Source organism: Argentina silus (genome assembly GCF_951799395.1).
Source record: "Argentina silus genome assembly, chromosome: 6".
NCBI classification, from domain to species: domain Eukaryota; kingdom Metazoa; phylum Chordata; class Actinopteri; order Argentiniformes; family Argentinidae; genus Argentina; species Argentina silus.
Genome location: NC_139660.1, coordinates 4,145,832 through 4,165,213, shown reverse-complemented (window position 1 = coordinate 4,165,213; position 19,382 = coordinate 4,145,832). Strand labels below are relative to the sequence as shown.

General features: G+C 43.8%; 3 protein-coding genes across 5 annotated transcripts in view; 1 reads left to right on the top strand and 2 right to left on the bottom strand.

Moving 5' to 3' along the window:
* gna15.1 (guanine nucleotide binding protein (G protein), alpha 15 (Gq class), tandem duplicate 1) overlaps nucleotides 1-19,382 on the bottom strand; it is a 159,539-nt gene that overhangs the window by 25,233 nt on the left and 114,924 nt on the right. The window lies entirely within an intron of this gene.
* On the top strand, nucleotides 160-12,641 carry LOC310805421 (semaphorin-4E). The gene is made up of 15 exons (XM_083671098.1): nucleotides 160-254; nucleotides 5,216-5,629; nucleotides 6,302-6,444; nucleotides 6,708-6,770; nucleotides 6,958-7,056; nucleotides 7,404-7,503; nucleotides 7,747-7,857; nucleotides 8,255-8,406; nucleotides 8,555-8,727; nucleotides 8,941-9,097; nucleotides 9,232-9,454; nucleotides 9,999-10,114; nucleotides 10,457-10,626; nucleotides 11,599-11,651; nucleotides 11,889-12,641. The coding sequence occupies exons 2-15, from the start codon at nucleotides 5,521-5,523 to the stop codon at nucleotides 12,635-12,637; spliced, it is 2,418 nt and encodes an 805-aa protein (XP_083527224.1). The 5' UTR covers nucleotides 160-254; nucleotides 5,216-5,520; the 3' UTR covers nucleotides 12,638-12,641.
* scamp4 (secretory carrier membrane protein 4) lies at nucleotides 15,191-17,718 on the bottom strand. 3 transcript variants are annotated; one of them, XM_083671118.1, is made up of 7 exons: nucleotides 17,450-17,718; nucleotides 17,081-17,120; nucleotides 16,799-16,927; nucleotides 16,303-16,459; nucleotides 15,939-16,040; nucleotides 15,521-15,638; nucleotides 15,191-15,381 (listed from the first exon to the last, which is right to left on the bottom strand). In XM_083671118.1, the coding sequence occupies exons 2-7, from the start codon at nucleotides 17,085-17,087 to the stop codon at nucleotides 15,199-15,201; spliced, it is 696 nt and encodes a 231-aa protein (XP_083527244.1). In that variant the 5' UTR covers nucleotides 17,088-17,120; nucleotides 17,450-17,718; the 3' UTR covers nucleotides 15,191-15,198. The 3 variants fall into 3 exon arrangements, with proteins under 3 accessions (XP_083527244.1, XP_083527243.1, XP_083527245.1); XM_083671117.1 differs by having other exon boundaries at nucleotides 17,474-17,718; XM_083671119.1 differs by lacking the exons at nucleotides 17,081-17,120; nucleotides 17,450-17,718 and having other exon boundaries at nucleotides 16,303-16,691; nucleotides 16,799-16,929.

The following is a 19,382-nucleotide window of genomic DNA, read 5'->3' as shown; positions in this document are numbered from 1 at the left end:
CGTTATATTGTCCACAGTGGGCAATGTTTGAAATAGAAAAACAGTTGTCACGTGATATGCTTACCAGTCTCAGCGATTGGCTCCCGGCCAGCCAGGTACTTGTCGGTGGAAGAAACCAACCAGCACGAGATTACCGCAATCTCTCTGTCTGCTGTTGGACGACGCTACAGGTGGAGAAGGAAGAATAATGCTCGTGCCAGTGGAAGACTTTGGTCAATTTCTAACGGAATAGAGTGAGACTAACCCCGTGAAAGGTAAATCGTGTATTGGTCTTTGAACTTTCGAACACAATTCACTGCAGTCTGATCGAATGTGTTTAGCTGTAACGTTGCGTGGGACAGTATTAAGCTGTGGCTTCGGGACAGTTCACTCATTCTAGCGCAGACCGACTACGCGATGTTTTGACTTTTTCGATGGTTCTCTCTGGTCTATCCTGATATAATCCTGATATATCCTAATAATTGTTCTTACTATAGGTAAATAATTACAGTAACGCAATCTCGATATTCACCTGAGTTTTTCAGGTGGCCTACAGGAGATCAGAAAGTACTGCTTGTCTTGTCAATAAATCAGATGTATGGACATACAGCTCATCCACCCAAATTGATCAGCAGGTCAGATATTCAACTGAGATATGATGACAAGATGATGTCTTTTAATTGGATGATGATCATTAATTTTCACTAAGTCTGTTGTTGTCATGTCGAATATCAAGACAACCTGAAAATGATTACATTTCTAACCCAAGTTTCAAATCCATGTGCAGACCACTGTCTAACTTTAAACTGTCAAACATGTTTATATTCGTGTCACTGAACATTGTGGTGTGTTATTGACACATGCATTTGTAGCCGGTGGGAGTAATGTATCTAATCCCATTGTGATTGGTGCATGATGCTGCTTTACATGCTTAGGGGCAGATTACATTGGTTTCAATGCACTGAATCAATATGTATTGATTCTACCAACCTTTGACACAGATGGTGGATGAGTGAATTGGGCAGAGTGAGTCTGTCTGATTATACCGGTGCCTAAGTGGGACCTGCTGTAGAGGAGACCGAGGACTAATAATAGGGGTCAGTTGTAATACCCTGCTTTTCTCCAATCAGAAACAAACTAGAGAGATGAAGCTCACTCAGTACATGCACAGTGAGGTTTTCTTGCTGCATGAACATGCCAAATATCTCACCATCTGCAGGTTTTATTGGGAAAAGTCGTTTTTGAGGGGAAAATGCAACTTTACATTTGTATGTTTTTAATCCCCTCCAGGGATTAAATATCCATTTTATATATATATACAGTACCAGTCAAAAGTTTGGACACACCTTGCCAAGAGTGTGCAAAGCTGTCATCAAAGCAAAAGGTGGCTACTTTGAAGAATCTAAAATATAAAACATATTCTGGTTTGTTTTTTTATGTAAACTTTTATGTTTACCACATAATTCCATATGTGTTCCTTCATAGTTTTGATGTCTTCAGTATTAATCTACAATGTCGAAAATAATAAAAATAAAGAAAAACCATTGAATGAGAAGGTGTGTCCAAACTTTTGACTGGTACTGTATATACATACATACACACACACACACACACACACACAAATTAACGGGTTGATGAAGACAAGCGTTGTTATTGGCCGAGAGGTGTTTGAATGTCCCTGTTATGTTGGCTGAACGTTGACACGGTTGACTTGGGTCAATGTTTTTGTATCTTGTTAGCACGTGAGGTTTTGTCGCGGCTCTTAGGTTCGGGGGAGATTGTAATGCAATGTTACCGCAATTTCCACTAAGCCAAGCAGCTATAAAATGGAAACTAGCGATTTTACCTTTTAAGATGGTATTAATTGTACAAATCTTTTCATAGACTTGGGATTGTAGAGTGCAAATAAAGTTGTCAACGGGTATTGTCGGAGTACGATCAGTTGCCATTTTGACCTAGAGACCATTACAGAGCCGTACAATGCCTCTAGTTCTACTAATTCGATGTCTCTACACTGACTGGGAAGACGTAGAACATTTTCGCAGCTAAATTAGTTTATTTGGTGTATTTTGTAGGTGTTACAATTGACCCCATCCAATGTTACAGCTGTAACATCTGAATTTTGGGGTGTGATCAAACCGTCCTCTATGGAGACTTATAAGTCTCCATAGACTTATATATATATATATATATATATATATATATATATATATATATATATATATATATATATATATATATATATATATAAAAATGACTTGTCTCGGTTGACTGGTGTCTGAGTAATAGAGTTAATTGCAAGAATTGGTACAATTGCCCCCGGTCTCCGCTATGTGTCTGAGCTGGCTTGGGATGGGTGTTTCTTTTCCATGGGACTGTATTTGAGTCTGACTCTGTGAGATTTGAGGGAGTTCATATTGACTTCTATCTCCTGGCTCCTGCTGAGACTTGCCCATGTGTACCCAGCCAAGTTAAGCATGCTCCTCTGATTGGGCTACATTTGTTAGGCCAGGGGTACGTCATTGAAAGAATAGGTTGTTAAATGTCGGTACACAGGCTTTTGTATACAACCCATTGCCAAAACAAGGTAAGCAGGTAACTTTGACAGTATTAGTGGTTAGATTTGTATGTCAAACCATTCATAAACATGGTCCTTGGCACGTGTGGGTATAACAAGTACTTACATTTGTTTTATTATAATTCCAGCTAATTAACCCTCTCACCCTCAAAACAAAGTTGGTGAACTGTTTTGATTATGACAAAATGATTTATTTTACTTATCTGGTAGTAAAAACATAACCTGGTCCTGAACTGGGTGTGTTTTTTTCCACAGACAAGTGTTTCACAACAGTGGCTATGACACAAGGAGTGTCAAGAGGTTGAACTCCCTCCCAGAGCCAGTTTCCTGTTCAAAGCCCTGCCTGATGGAACACAGTATCGCAGCCTTTCAGCCCTCCTGGTTAATCAGTTACAGTTAGACTATAGACCTACTCTGTTTCTGGCCAGTAAAATATTAGTCAGACATTCAAGGTGGATTCAAATGAAGAGGCAGTAAAGTTATAGCCTATAGCCTAGTCCGTGATGCTATGGGAGTGGGCCTATGTCATCGTAGCCTAAAGATATCAAACCCATGATGGAGTTGACCACACCTGTTTTGAGAGCCTGGCAGGTCTGATGAGGCCTCCTGTGGTCTGAGTTTGGACAGCCTTTCCTCCACTCTTCATGTTATGCATTCACATGAATAGGTAAATGTTTGTGTGTTTAGTGATTACCTGGTATGTCTCTGCTGTCAGAGCATACAGGGGATTATGGAGAGCCTTTGGACATTTTCTCACCTTTTTTCTTTGTCATGGTTGACATTGAGCACACGCCATTGTGGTTACTATATTTACATGTTATTGCAAGAAGTACTTCATAGTCAGGCCTACGGTGGTAGATTGTATGATACTGATTGTGTAATAATATGTAATAACATATGTTCAAAATGGGGGTGGTTCAATTGTACTAATTATATAACCTGGGCTATGCGATGCTATAGTTTGTGTTACATAAATGCTCAAGCTGGTTTTGCTGGCTGTACAGGAAAAATTAGCATGAATCCCCTATAAAAGAAACACACCATTGGATTTCACACCATTGTGTTCACGCATACTTTTATGCTTCATTTAAAAGCACACCTAAAGGTGAGGGTGATTGGTCATGTGGTTTAGGTGTCTTAACACTGAAAGGCTGATTTGAGTGATGAACTATACCTAGAGGCTAATGACATCATTTCAGGTGGTGTGTTGTAGTTTGAGTCATGAACAGTGGTGGGGGAGGTTGCTGTGTGATGTTCCTCTCTCAGTTGTGTAGGGGGATGTAAATTCAATGTAAACTTCACAGAGCATGACCAGAAGACCATAGCATAGATGTCTTATTTGTCTGTGGTTGTAAAGGTTTTGAGGATTTAACGCCATACGTTTCCACATCTTATGTCTCGTCAAGAAAATTCAGTAGGGTGAGTTGTAGTTGCAAGGTAGGCTGTAGGCCCCATTTAGCTTGACAGATCTTCTTCACCATTGTTAGTTTCACCCTCCCACATGCACTGTATGTGGCACCAGAAACACATGGGAGGGGACGTGGGGCAGCTACAGTGTCAGTGTCCCAGTCTATTAATGTAGGCATACCTGCCTGTCCTCACTGTTTGGAAATACCTGTCAACCACAGTGAATAGCAACTTGTTGTCACTCTAACCAGCTGTAGTGCTTTACTTTGGCCCCAACGCCTCAGGCGTAATAGTATGCGAAGTAGCCCCGCTCTGCCGACAGTTGAGAGCAGCCTCTAGCAAGCACCGGCTCGTCTTTGAACTAACAACAAGGAACCGGCATGACAGTTGGGAGGTAGGGTCGCTTCCATGATTGAAGGTGTGGGGCTCCGACCGTGGGCCTTTCAGAGGACCTACAGTAGCTGTGCTGCTTTTAGATCATGTTGGGATATGTTCTGGCTCTTTCAGCAAGTAAGGAGCTGTGTGGAGAGAAGAGTCGCCTCACAGTGAATATCCCCATCGGCTTATTTATTTTACATTTGTTTTTCGAGTGTTTCTGACAGTGTTTCTGCACTGTGAAAGAAGCCTACGGTTCTTTTGTTGTGCGTTTTTATGGTAGCAGAATTAGATACTGAGCTACTAGCTAAGTATTAGCTTCCATGTGGTGAATCACAGGGAACTTTGTGAGAGATTATCGGTGTGATGTGATCTGCTTGCATGCCCAAACCTGAGATTATCCACACAGCTGCTTGTATCCTGCTAATCAGTAGGAAGCAGCACACTCAGCTCTTTATCACTGGGGTGGGGAGGGGAAAGACAGGAAGAGAGAGTGGAAGAGGTGCAGAGTGAAGGCTTCTTCATTTGAATCTCACGCAAACATTTGTGTTCTCCTTTTTACATGGACTGTATTTAGTAATTTCCCTGTACAGTAGTGATGGCATCTGCAGGCCTGCTGCAGATGGTGAAACCCAGCATTATTTGTTGTTATGGGCTTTTGTGACATGATCATAACATTATGATATATTTGTATATGTTTGTATTTGCTTGTACGTAACCAGACTATGCTACTGTGTATTCCAGACCATGCTTTCCATTGTAGCCTTTCTCCCTCTCTCCCCCTCTCTCTCTCCCTCTCTCTCTCTCTCTCTTTCTTTCTCTCTCTCTCTCTCTCTCTCTCTCTCTCTCATTCATGATGTTCTCATTTCATCACAGCCTCTGGACCGGAATAGGATCCCCTCTACTGGGAGGTTGAGCTTCCTCATCCTACAACAGGAGCGGTGACAGCATGGATTCCCTCCCTGCCTGTAGAGGAGGCAGCAGCAGTGTCAGACGCCTGTGTTGGAGGCTGACACCCACCTAACCACCTACTCACCAGGACACCTAGACTGAAGTCCCTATCAGGACCATGGTCCGTCCCTGATCTGCTGTGTGTGTGTGCGTGTGGTCTTGTTGTGCGTGAGCAGGACTGAGAAGCAGAAGCACTCCTCCCCTCCCCACCCCACCCAGGGCACCAAGCCATGTCTCCTCTCTCTGCCCTGAGCGTGCTCTGTGGACTGTTCCTTCCTCTGTCACTCAGTGAATACAACTCTCTGCACTGTGTCCCACGGAAGACCGTCCTCTACCAGAGTAAGGAGTCACTTTCTTCCGCTTCATGTTTCCTCATAGGGCATCTGTTTCCTTTAACACTTAAAGGACTTTCAGTTCCGTTTTTAAGGGTTTGCTTTGATTTTTATCACCAGTGAGCAAGCATAGAATTACATGTAAACAGTCTTATTCCATTTCTGTGTGATTTGGGAACTAGCTTGATTTGAGTGACAGAGCTAGTAACCTTGTTGAGACCCGTCTTTCCTAGTTCTGAAAGCCTGGGGAAATCCTTTGCAGAAAGTAGCAACAAAAGGGTGGAACCCCGTTTGAAATGTGAGACACCTCGCAACACGTTAAACCAATTAAATACCCTGCTTTTTGGCGGAGATCCAAAAAAACTGAATTTAGTTTTTCCTTCAGGTTTTCTCAAATTTTCTCCAATGTTGCAAGCTAGCATAGGCAACAACTCTCAGCAAAACAGTCCTACCCGGTCGGAAAAGACAACGCACGTGGCAACAAGTGACCATTCTATGGGCATGTCGGGGGAGGGTTCTTGGAAAGTAACATCCAATGAAATTGCGAGCACATTCTCCCATCGCTCAGTCCAGTTCAATCCAAGCCAGAAGGGCTAATCTAAAGTTCTCCAGACTGGAGGTCTAGCTACGCGAGACTACAGGGGGTAGTAGCATTGATGTTTTTTTTTTTCCTGTTTAGACAATATGAAGCTGTTCAGAGAGGAAGGCTTTTGGAACTACTCCACCATGTTAATGAGGGAGGACCTGGGTTTGCTGTTTCTGGGGGCTCGGGAGGCTGTCTACGCCCTGGACATCAATAACATATCTATCAAAAAGTCTGGGGTAAGAATCTTCATCAAGTGTATTGCAGCCACTCGGACAGTGAAACAGTAAACAAACCCAGAACCATTTACAGGATTTGAAGATGGTGAATAGTGTTTCCCAAATGCACACGTACTGCTGGTGAGCCACCAAATAAAAAAAAGAAAGCCTGTTCCTTGCCTTGGTTTAGACTTTTTGTTGCAACTCAAGAAGAACTGATCCAGCCATTTAGGTGACACTGACGTGGATTATACACTTTGATATGAGGCCTCCTGTCATTGCAGGTGTACTGGAACGTGACCGAGGAGAAACAGAGAGAATGCACATACAAAGGAAAACATGCTGAAGTAAGTCGATACACCATGAAACAATACCCTACACAAATCACTCTGAAGTCAATTTATTTTTACGTGAATTACTGAAACAGCCTTGACCAGTGCTATCCAACTAAATCCCTGAGGGCCTGTTTGGGTGTGTCAGTATGTGTGTGTGTGCCTCTGGCCTTGAAAATTGTCCCTCCGTGTCCTGTTCCAGGTTGAATGCCGTAACTACATTCGCACCCTGCATACCGTCAGCGACAACCGAATGTATGTGTGTGGGACAAATGCTTTCAGCCCCACCTGTGATTACATGGTGAGTACAGTGTAGCGTAGCCGGGACGGGAATCTCCCTGTAAGAATAGCTCTGCTGTTGACGTTTGACGCTATATCATGTGACTGACTTCAGGCAGTTGTCCTCCTCTGAATGTTTACGCTGAAATGTGCTCGTACCTCAGACATAAGCCCTCTGTCTTGACTGCCCCTCGGGCGGCTTCATACCTTAAGTCTTTTACGCTTTAAGACGGAATTTCACACTTTACACCTCCACATTTTACACCTGCACGCTTTACACCTCCAAGGCATTAATAAACAGTAACAGTATTTGTACAGTACCACAGCTGAGGGTAAACTCAACTAAACAGTCTCTGTGTGGTCTGACAGACCTATTCGGAAGGACAGCTGAGACTGGCGGACACGCAGGAGGAGGGAAAAGGCAAATGCCCCTTTGATCCTTTCCAGAGATACTCCTCCGTCATGGTTGGTATGTGTCTGTTTTTTTTCTTCTTCTCACATACTAGCCAGTCAAGGACAGAGCAGTGTAGTGCACCCGCCATTCCAAGTTCAAAGTGCACCAACTGAAAAGTGACTCGGTGTCTAAACTCAGACCCAACTCTCCAGATGTGAGCAACCAAAGTCAACCAGATTTGTCAACATTATTGCCCAGTTTCAGAAGATCCATGTTTCCCAGACAGGTCTGATTCTTGTCCTTTCTTCCGTCTGTCAGGAAGTGACCTGTACTCTGCTACCTCCATCAACTTCCTGGGCTCTGAGCCCGTGGTCCTCCGCAGCTCGACCTCTGCACTCCGCACTGAATTCAAAAGCTCCTGGCTCAACGGTCAGCTCTCCTGCCTCCTCCTACTGTCTCCATAGACTTCCATCAGGGGAGGCTGGTGGAGGGAAGATGTCTGAGGACGGGCTCATTGTAATGCATGGAATGGAATACGGAATGATGCTTGGAATGGCATGAGGAGGGCATTACAATGAGCATGCCCTCCGGTTTCTCCCCCCACCAGCCTCCCCTGACTTCCATATACTGTTAAAGTAGCCTATGTGTACATAGCATATGCCTGTGACATCTCCAAATAGCTGAAGAATGAAGCGTGTCACATACACCATGTGTTTGAAGCAATAGACTCTTAAGTGGTCAAAGTAGTGTTTTCAATTCGCAATTGACAAACAGAACAGAACAGAAACGGGTGCTCATTCTGGTGTATGGTGCTGTATGATTTCAGAGCCAAACTTTGTGTACATGGACCTTGTCCCTGAGAGTCATGACAGCATAGAGGGCGACGACGATAAGGTCTACCTGTTCTTCAGCGAGAACGCCATGGAGTATGACTTCTACAACAAGCTATTGGTGTCTCGGGTGGCCCGTGTCTGCAAGGTACTGTACAGTGTCTGACGTTTCGCTTTGAATGTGCAGTATTTTCCTCATTTGACTAGTGTTGAATTGGCGCCGTGTCTGCTCCAGCGGACTAACGTCGTTCTTTGTCTGTCTCCCTCTCTCTCTCGCTCCTCGGTTGGGCGTCCAGGGGGATATGGGCGGTCAGAGGACCCTGCAGAGGAAGTGGACGTCGTTCCTGAAGGCCCGTCTGGACTGTTCTCTGCCAGGGCCCAGCCTGCCCTCGATTGTGCAGGATGTCTTCCTGCTGAAGAACGACGACTGGATGAAAAGTGTTTTCTACGCTGTGTTCACTCCCCAGTCGTGAGTACTGTAGGCATGTGGTCTGTCGGGCCAGAGACTGTTTGTGTGTTACTGTGGAATGTAGTCTTATCAGAACGAAATTCTGTCTGTTTACATTGGTTACTTTAAACCCACACACACACATACCTCACAATGATGCACCATTCCCATGCCATTGCTGATAGTAAAAGCTGGAGGCATTTCATGTGTTTCTATGATTGTGTGTTGTACCAGGAGCTCGTCAGACGTGTCTGCAGTGTGTGCGTACAGCGTGTCGGAGATCGGAAACGTGTTTGACGAGGGGAAGTTTAAGACACCTGTGACGGTGGAGACGTCCCATGTGAAATGGGTCATGTACAGTGGAGAGCTGCCCGTCCCCAGACCTGGAGCTGTGAGTCTCAGAATCACTGATTGAGTGATACAATACAATACAATACAATACAACAACAATACAGCACACATACGTAGAACTAACGTAGAACATACGTAGAACTAACCGGAACATTCCCTGGACTTGTGTCCCAGTGTATCAACAATGCAATGCGGAAACTGGGGATGAAGCGTTCCCTTGACCTGCCCGACAAGACCCTGCAGTTCATCCGGGACCGCCCCCTCATGGACGAGGCTGTCCGTCCAATGACAGGGCGGCCGCTGCTGGTCAAACAGGGAGCCATGCTCACACGCATCGTGGTGGACAGCGTGCTAGCTCTGGACGGAGAGCCATACCCTGTCATGTTCATAGGCACAGGTACCTCACACTCACACACACACACACACACACACACACACACACACACACACACTCACACTCACACTCACACTCACACTCACACACACTCACACTCACACTCACATAATCATACTAATACTCACACTCACACTCACGTAATCATACTAATACTCACACTCACATAATCATACTCACTCACATAATCACATAATCATACTAATACTCACACTCACATAATCATAATCATAATCACACTCACACACTCATCATAATCACACACACACACACACACACACACACACACACACACACACACACAGCCCTGAAACAGATCTCTTCTATTTAGACAGTAGTAAACAGTTGTGCTCTAGGACCGTCCTTAAGCTGCTTGTGTCTTAAACTGTAGTCTTAAGCCGTCATCTAAAAGGAACTGGCTTCGACCCACCATTGGGTCCCAATCCGCCATTTGAGAAACACCGCTTTGCGAGCTTGTCCCTCAGTGGAAGTGATACTGTTGTTGTTGATCTCAGACAGTGACTAGTGCCCTGCTCTCTCCTGACAGAGAACGGCTTTGTGCAGAAGTCAGTTAACTACGCTGGGGAGATGTTCATCATTGAGGAGGTGCAGCTGTTCCAGGCCTCCGAGCCTATCAGGATCCTGCGTCTCTCGTCGAGCAAGGTAACTCACTTTCATAAAGCCTTTCAAACACGGATTTAACAATTCAGTTATACTGTTATTAAGACACTCATTCATCTTGGATATCGCCATAATGATTTACCAGGATTAATGGATATCTCAGTTAAACATTTATGCAGCACTTATACTACAACGTTCAAGGTGAATCACACGTTTTCATTTCCTCCTCATGCTGACGTGTGTGTGTGTGTGTGTGTGTGTGTGTGTGTGTGTGTGTGTGTGTGTGTGTGTGTGTGTGTGTGTGTGTGTGTGTGTGTGTGTGTGTGTGTGTGTGTGTGTGTGTGTGTGTGTGTGTGTGTGTGTGCGCTGTTGTTGCCGCCCCAGGGCCAGCTGTATGCGGGCTCTGAGTATGGTGCTGTTCAGATGCCCCTCAGTGACTGTGGCCGCTATGGGTCCTGTGTGGACTGTATCTTGGCCAGAGACCCCTACTGTGTCTGGGACCGCTCCACTGACCACTGCTCCCCAGTACCCAGCTCACCATCTAAATCAAAAACGTATGTATGCTCTGTAGGGAATTCTTCAAAAGAGTGAAGCACAGATGAGTCGTAAGCTTTATTGCTGCAGCAAGAGTAGAAGAATGCTGTTAAAGTTCATTAAACTTTAACATGCATTAAAGTTCTTCCCAGGACGGGAAATCTATCTTTACCTCATTTGACATATGTCATGAGACAATCGTCACAGACAAGTGGAAAGTAACTAGGTTTTGATTTAGAAGACACATTATTGCCTCTGCAGCCTTGGGCTGTTCCAGGGTCTGCAACAGTTTCAAAAGATACACAGCTCCTGACCAGTCCGAATGTCCTGGGGCCAAACAACAAGTACAGGGCCTGCAAAAAGACAGCATAGAGAGATGTAGGCCAGTCGAGGTTAGAGACAGTACAGACAGGAAGGATGCATGAGAGAGGGGGGAGGACGTGCAAGATGTCGAGGGGCGGAATCGAACCAGGAACCTTGCGGTTACGTGGTAGGCCACTACGTTTTTTGATAAGCAGAGTCACACAGAGGAGAGCGGAAATGCACAGCTTCATCAACAGTAATTTATGCATGACACACTTGCATAGCATTATGGTCCTCTGTGGCTCAGTTGGTAGAGCACGGCGCTAACAACGCTTAGGTTGTGGGTTTGATTCCCGCTGGGACCACATGTACTGAAATGTATGCACTCACTGCAATGTAAGTCGCTTTGGCTAAATGGCATATATTATAGCGTTCACATGGAGCAGCAGTGGACTTCAGCTCCAACACACATTACCTGACATTTTACCTGTCAGAAAAACCACAGACCAATAATAAACATCACAAGCTGTTCCTGTATGTTAATATGGAACAAAACATGATTAAGTTATATTGTATCGTATAAGTATAATGAATGTATGACACGTTGAGCAGTCGCTCCAACATTGATTATTATTGTGACCATTTCAAGAGAGTTGTGCTTTGATGGCCGTTGTTTCCCTGTCTTTTAGAACTATGATTCAAAGCCTAAAAGATGGTGATATCTCGCAGTGTCCAAGGCCAGGTAAATTTACATAACAACTAATAGATACACTGAGCAAACATCACCGAAGACTTTCAGCCTCCTTTACCAACAAAGTCACCACTCACCTGTGTGTGTGTGTGTGTGTGTGTGTGTGTGTGTGTGTGTGTGTGTGTGTGTGTGTGTGTGTGTGTGTGTGTGTGTGTGTGTGTGTGTGTGTGTGTGTGTGTGTGTGCGTGTGCATGCGTGCGTGCGTGCGTGTGTATATATGTATTCCAGAGGCTGTGAAACCAGAGAACAACACCTTAATTCCTGGGAACAACATCAAGCTGCCATGTCAGCCAGATTCCAACCTGGCGCAGGTGCACTGGTCTTTCTCAGGCCATCCGCTGCACTCTGATGACAAGTACTACATCTACAATGGAGGTATCCTCATCCTGAACGCCTCCACCACAGACGCTGGCCTGTACACCTGTAGGTCTGTAGAACCAGTTAATAGTCGACAGTACACCAAGACTGTGGTTGTCTATCAGCTGCAGCCCAGCAGTGATAAAGAGGAGGGGGAGAGTGTGCCCCCTGGGGGTGATGAGGTGACAGAGTCCCCAGAAAGTCACTCCACCCCTCTACCAGAGCTCCCAGCAGACCCACAGACTATGGAGCCCCCTCTCCCCCCGGAGTCACAGAGTGAGGATGTCAGGTTGATAGGGCTGCAGGTGGTGGTGGCTCTTCTCTCTGTGGCCCTGGTTGTCCTGCTGGCCTGGAATGTGTGTAAGGGCCGCTGGAGGAACCGCTTCCCCAAGACTTCAGGGGCCGGCCAGGTGAAGAAGCCGTCAGCCGATTACATGCCCGTTCAAACGAATAGAACTTCAGAGAACAAACCGCTGGGACCTGCGACATCAACTTGTAATTCTAACAATAACCACCCCGCCACTGGCTTCAATGGGAACGGGGACCACCACTTCTCACCTGGCGTCAACATTTCAATCATGGACGTGCTTGGGTACATTGACGATGAGTCAGAGATCTGAGTCAGACGTGTCTCCACCGGTCCCTGGGCTTGGCTCTCTCTCTCACCAGGCAGCTGATTTAAGACTAAAGCTGTGTCAGATCCTTCCAAGAGGATATCTGCTAAAGTCTATGTGAATATGAATATTTCTCCTGAAAGAAAACCTATTTTTTCACTACATGAGGCTGTATTAAAATTATTTTGTTTAGTCGTAATGGAATAAGGCAAATATACATCCATGTGTTAAATATATTTTGTACAGTTGTGATATATTGCAAATATTATTTATTTGTATATGAGATTTCAATGAGCAACTTTCCCATTATCAGGATATGAAATTGAGTATGAATGACAATATCAATATTTCAACTAATTTGTGTAATGATTTACCAGTATCCGAAACATTTCATTCTAGGGAGAGGTTGCCCTTGTTTTCTGGGTAATGATCAGTATTCATTGATCCACAGCTCACTCTGAAGTATAAGACACTATACACATTGTCCTTGGCAGTATGGGTGATGACATTTCATCAACGCTCTGTGTGTACATTTTCCACATGATGATGTTGTTGTTCTGTCTGTTGTCAAGTTTAAATATCTCAAGAGTAAACCACATTACAGGAGCGTTGCTCTACTCCTCTGTGTTTTGCGCCAACACTGTCTTTACACTCAGTGTTGCCTCGTGTTTTATGTAAAATAAGTCATTTCAATCCCTAGTTAGTCTCCTTCTTTCATTATCTCAACAGCACAGTGTTATTAAAACCAGATGAAACTTTTATCAAGAACAAAGATTTTTTGGTCTTATTGTCAATGATGCTCACTAAATATGTGTTTTTAATGAATATTGTATTTGTTGTCACTGATGGACAGATGAGGTAGTTGTGGCTTCTTTACAAATTGTAGCCTGTCCCAGGGATTAGATAAGTGTATAGTATGTGTTGTATACTGTTTGTTTTTATAGCAATGCATACTTTTTAAAGTGTTGTACAAAAAACATGTAACAAGGTAAAGTAAGGAAGAGAAACAATGATCACACAGAATCGGGTTTGAATAATAATGTTTACTGAAATGTTTTAAAGGTTAGTGCATCAACAAGTCTGATGAAATTGAAAAATTTATGTCTTCTTTTATTAAATATGAATTACATGACACACATTAGAGACAAAAACAAACTCAAAATAATCCTCATGGCAGTTCACCCTAGAGAGGGACACCTCAATAACAAAAGAAATGAAGTCACATTAAGTCAACAAATGAAAAGGTGAAGTTTCTTAAGAAACTGTGTACTTGGTTCAGTAGTCCACCTCTGCATCCCAGTTCTCCACCCTTTCACACTCTAATATGAATAAGGGATGTCTATAGCTGGACATGCTGAACCAAGCCCACAAGTAAGTGGCTGCCACCCTCCTGGCCACATTGTAAACACAAAACTCCAGCCTTGAACACACTGAGATGATTTGTTTTGGAACACTGGCTAGAGAGAAAGGTGCTCCCACAACAGGGCACCCGACCGCAAATATGCAAATAGTAAAATCAGTGCGCAGAGAGAGAAGCAAAGGCTTTGATGGGAGGGTCTGCTGGCATTGACGGGAGGGTCTGCTAGCTTTGATGGGAGGGTCTGCTAGCTTTGATGGGAAGGTCTGCTAGCATTGATGGGAGGGTCAGCTAGCATGTTTTAGCACTTTAGCTTTATTGGCATATCCCAGCTACACTGAACATAAAGTAGCATTACTTCAGGCAACAGTCAAGCTAAACATTGTCTACATGCAAGGTCTGCATGTACTAAGGCTGCTTAGTTTCAAGAAAGGCGTGTTTAGAAAGGAGGAAGTGAAGAGTATGAAAAACAAACACTTGTGAGGTGCTGCAAGTAGATCAATAATAATAATAATACAAAATAAGATTAAAACCATGCACTCTGTATAACCCTCCCCTCCCTTTCTTCAGCTGCAAAGGAAACCCCTGGTCCTTACAATCTGCCTTGTCCAGTAACACAAATACTTTACATTGATTTCATGCAGTTTGAAAAGGCAAGATTTCATCACAAATTAGACAGTCAGCACTGATCAAAGGACTTAGATGTGGAACATCCCTGCTTTCTGTATCTCAGGCATTTTTAGACATAAGGCACAAGCCTTTGACATACTGATATCCTAAACAGTCTCAATGCTGCTACTGACCCTAACAATCTTGACAATAAGTCCCTTTGCAGCTAACTCCTTGATTAACTTAAATATATACAAATGAATAATCTCACATGTTTTTCTTTCAATCTCAAATGTAAACACAGATGCAATGGAATGGGTCAATATTTGTATATCCATAATTTTTTCCTCAACAATAAGGCTTAAATGAGTTTTCCTGAAAAGGCTTACCACTCTTCAGTAAACAGTGTATTTCAGGCCTCTTTAAATCTCATACTTAGAAGTACAAATTCAGCTGATTATCCTCTTTTTCCTACTAAAAATCGAGCTATGCATTTCATTGTGTCAAGGTCAAACTGTGACGTGGTGAACAAGAGTTCAGCTATCCTGCTGAGTGCCATGGAAAGGGGGTGTTTGTCTCCATCTAGTGGGCCCTTCGGGTATCACCAGGAACCATTGTCCGGGTAGCTTGGCACTGCTGCAGGATACTGGGGGAGGCTTGGCCCTGTTTCAGCAATGGCAGTGAACCCCGCATCCCTCACAGGGGCGCTCTTCCACAGGCCAGTGCTCCACTCCTCTTGTGCACGCTCCAAACTGCCGCCGCCACCGCGGTACATTCTGTGGACCTGAGGAGGGGCAGACAGAGACCAGTCATAAAAACTCATGCTATTTTATTCAGGAGTGTGTGCCTGTGTGTGTGTCTGCACATACGTGTGTGTGTGTGTGTGTGTGTGTGTGTGTGCGCGCGTGTGTGCCTGAACTCACCCTGATGAGAACCAGTCCCATTAGCACAGTCACCAGAGTGAAGAGTAGGCATGAGAATAGCATGACTACAGCAGAACCCACGTTGTAGCTGAAAAACAGCACTGTCGCGATCCAGCCGCTTTGGGTGTCGGTGAGAGCATGGTGGGGTAAGTGGGGTTAGTACTTGGCAATGGCACGATTATCGAGTTACACATTCAGCTGTTCAACACCACAACATGACACAATGCAGTGAGCAAAGTGAAGAGGCGTGGTGCATTCATAGAGAAACGACAGAATATTCCTATGGCCAAGCCGTGAAGCATCGTGTACAGTCTCGGGGTGTTGAAGTGACGACGTATCGCACCAAAGCCATTACATTCGCAGTCAAAACCCAAATTACCTTATCATACTGATGGAAAAAATAAACAACCGTACTCACCAAGCACCCCAACCAGAGATGCCCACAGTCTGAATGAGGGCAAGGACACATTGGAGGAAGAAGATGAAGAAGAATGTCATGAAGTTGAAGGAACTGTCAGCCCTAAAGAGGAGGAGAGGAGGGACTAGTGAGTTGGGAAACAGTTTTGAGACTGAGACATCTGGAGGTTTGGCAGGCAGGATATGCAGCGCCCTCCGTAAGTATCAGAAAGATGAATAATTTTGCCTTCTTTTAGCTCAACACTCCCAACAGTTTGGATTTGAAATCAAACACTTACTATGGGGTCAAAGTAGAGATTCTCAGCTTTAATTCAATGTTGTTGTTTTTTCCCAGATTGGGCGCTGTATGTGGAGGTGGATCTTACCTAAAAGCCTTGTAGAGTGGTCTGAACCAGCAGGTGTAACTACAGGGGCTGAAGAGAAGCAGCCAGAGCAGGGAGAGGCCGAAGTTGGTCCCACTCCCACCTCCTGCCCACCAAGCAATGCATGAAATCACGTTCACACACAGCGTGGCCGAATACACTGGAGAGGAGAGACAGTCACAGTTATGCCAACACATACACTCAACAGGTGAAAACTTACCAACCCAAATCCTGCTTTCAGGGATGTCCAGGACTGCATTTCATTTGAGAGTTGTTCTCTTCCCTTTGTACTCTTTCTCCTAGCAGTTCTGAGACCACTGAATCGATACAGGGAAGTGTTTCCCTCAACTAGTTCCCTCTCCATAAAATGTCCTCATATGTCCTTAACAGTTCTGCAAAACGTAGGTGGAGTGGTAACGTGAACGGAGCATGTGGAGAAATTAAATGCAGAACGGACGTACACCAAGTTAGTTCTCTGTAAGGAAGGTGTATAACTCACACATCCAGAGATTGTAGACTCTGCGCACCAGCTGCCTATGAGGGGCTGGTATCTCCTCCTCAACATTTTGGTAAAAGCAGGGCTTAATTCGCAGAAACTGGGGCAGCGGTGGAAAGTTGTTAACCCTCTCTGAAACAAAATTGCAATTGGTGACACACAGGATGTCAGTGCAGGGATTAACTGGCAAAGGAAACACACAACAAGGACCTCTGACTGATCTTCATTGGTCTTCAGTAATATCCAGAAACTGGACAGTTTATAAGACAAAGAGTTTATACAAACCTGTCATAATGCAAACTGAATATCAATTGTATTTTCGTTCCTGTAAGAGACATCAAAAACATGACTTAGATCTCAACAGGCATGCATTTCAGTGGAACATCTGATAGACTTTTACGAGGTATGAGAGGCAAACATATTTAAGTTTGTGGTCTTCTAGTTTATTATGGTCAGCACTGACACGTGAGGCTCCCGTGACCTAATCATATTTATGTTTTGTACATGTGTGGCTCAGCAAACCAACTGACATAATGGGCAGCAATGCAAGAGAACAGCCACCTCCACATTTAGGAATAATATGCAATCAAAAGCCTACAAACGACATAGCAAGCCTCGAGAACTCGTGTAAAACTAAGCAAATGTTTTACTCACTAACGCTAGCTCGTAGCTTCTCACCCGTTATTGACGTAGTAGCTAACTGTAGGTGGATGCTAAATGGGATCGTTGGGACGCGGTCTTCAGTTTTGAATTGTCACATAAACAGGTTAATTCACGAGTCGATATAATGACGCTAAAAGATTAAAGAGATGTTAAAGTTAAACATATATTATTATGCAACTTATTCTGTGTAATGCAAATGCTATGCTACGAGCTAAATTGCCTGAAAACCGCTAGCTGCAGATCCTTTCGAGATGCGTCGAGTCCGCGTCGGTCAGTGTCAGTGAAAGTGCCGTTGGAAAAAAAAAAAGTCCCGTGAAAGTTACTGCAATGCATTGTAGGAGTGGTAGTTTTAAGCACAACCATTTGAGTGTAATTCCAACATTGTGAAACTACAGGTCACTGAATCTATGAAGGGTGCGGACGGAGCACGTGTGACAACATTTGAGAGAGACAGACAGATGATTCCTCCCAGATAAATATATTTTTGACTCCCCAGTTGTAGTCTGTCGTGGCTTTTTTGTTTGTTTCGGACGTGTGTTACCCTGCTCAGTGCCCCCTGAGTGTCCAGTCAGTGTCAGTGTCCAGTTAGATCGTTAACTAGACAGCCCTGAAAATATGAAGGATAACATAGGCAAGGCATAGGCCTACTATTGCCGACTCCGGTAGTACTTTTTTTCACGCCTCACGTTTTTTGCTGATACAATACATTATACATATAACGGATGTCTGCTTAGCGGCAATCATTTTTGAGATGTGCTGATTGTATTGTAAACTTGTTATAACACAGAACAGCTGGACTGAATGTCACTGCAGGCAAAAATGCTTGAGTATAAAGTTAGTGAAACATCAACAGCAAAAAGGAAGGGCCTCAACAGGCCTCAAACATAATATTGAGACAGTGACCTGGATGCCCCAGGATTAGCTACCTTTCTCCAAATAAAGTTATCTAGCAATCCTACTTGCAAGTTACTTTGCTTTAATGTTACTGTTAATACATATATACTGCTTATACTGCACTGCCTATACAGCTCATATGCTGCTTATACTGTTCATACTGCATTCTATTTATTCTGCTTATAATGTTACTGCTAATACATATACTGCTACACTGCATTACTTATACTTATACTGCACTACTTATACTGCTCATATACTGCACTACCTGTATATATTGTTCACACTGCAGATTTCTGCTTTTTTGCACTTCTGGTTAGACGCTAACTGCATTTCTTTGTCTCTGTACTTCTACTCTGCACAATGACAATAAAGTTGAATCTAATCTAATCTAATCTAAGCGAGTCTCAAGTCGAACTTTGAGTCTAGAAATCAAGTCCTAAGTAATAATGGGAAAATCTCAAGTCAAGTCCCAAATAATAATGGGAAAGTCTCAAGTCAAGTCCCAAGTTCCAGAGCTCAGGTCAAATCAAGTCACAAGTCCCTAATTTTGGGTTTCCTCAAGTCAATGGAAGTTATCATGTTTTCATTCAACCTGATTGGATTTCAATACACTGTGAATGAAGTTGCTTTATATACACCTGTAGCTTAATGAAATTCCATTTGTTTTTTCTTTTTCCAAATACATAACTTAGTCAATCCTTCTTTAGCCTATTAAATCAAAGTGCTGTCAGATCTTCAAAATATGGTGATGAAATTGTCAACACTGACAATATGACATACAATGTCTGACGTAAGGTATGACGTGCTTCAAGTAGAGGAAGAACGCCTCAGACTTTGACTGAAGCCACAGCTGAGTCAGTCCTCTATCCCTCCTTAAGGCCCTTGCCAATAGGATTGTAGAATGTGACCTTACATTTTGGCAAGTGGCAACAACACATTTGGTAAATTAGATGATCAAACTGTATCTATAGTGCTATAGAACGGATGCTCCTTACCTGTTTGATTATTTCTCAATTGACGTTTCAGT

Excerpts from the sequence above, each read along its gene's own strand:
- LOC310805421 (XM_083671098.1), top strand. The coding sequence starts at position 5,521 with ATGTCTCCTCTCTCTGCCCTGAGCGTGCTCTGTGGACTGTTCCTTCCT. Across the intron at positions 7,504-7,746 it reads ATACTCCTCCGTCATGGTTG|GAAGTGACCTGTACTCTGCT; the intron begins GTATGTGTCTGT and ends TCCGTCTGTCAG. Across the intron at positions 10,627-11,598 it reads TCACCATCTAAATCAAAAAC|AACTATGATTCAAAGCCTAA; the intron begins GTATGTATGCTC and ends CCTGTCTTTTAG.
- scamp4 (XM_083671118.1), bottom strand. Across the intron at positions 16,460-16,798 it reads AGTCTACAATCTCTGGATGT|TGTATTCGGCCACGCTGTGT; the intron begins GTGAGTTATACA and ends TCTCCTCTCCAG. Across the intron at positions 15,382-15,520 it reads TGGGACTGGTTCTCATCAGG|GTCCACAGAATGTACCGCGG; the intron begins GTGAGTTCAGGC and ends GCCCCTCCTCAG.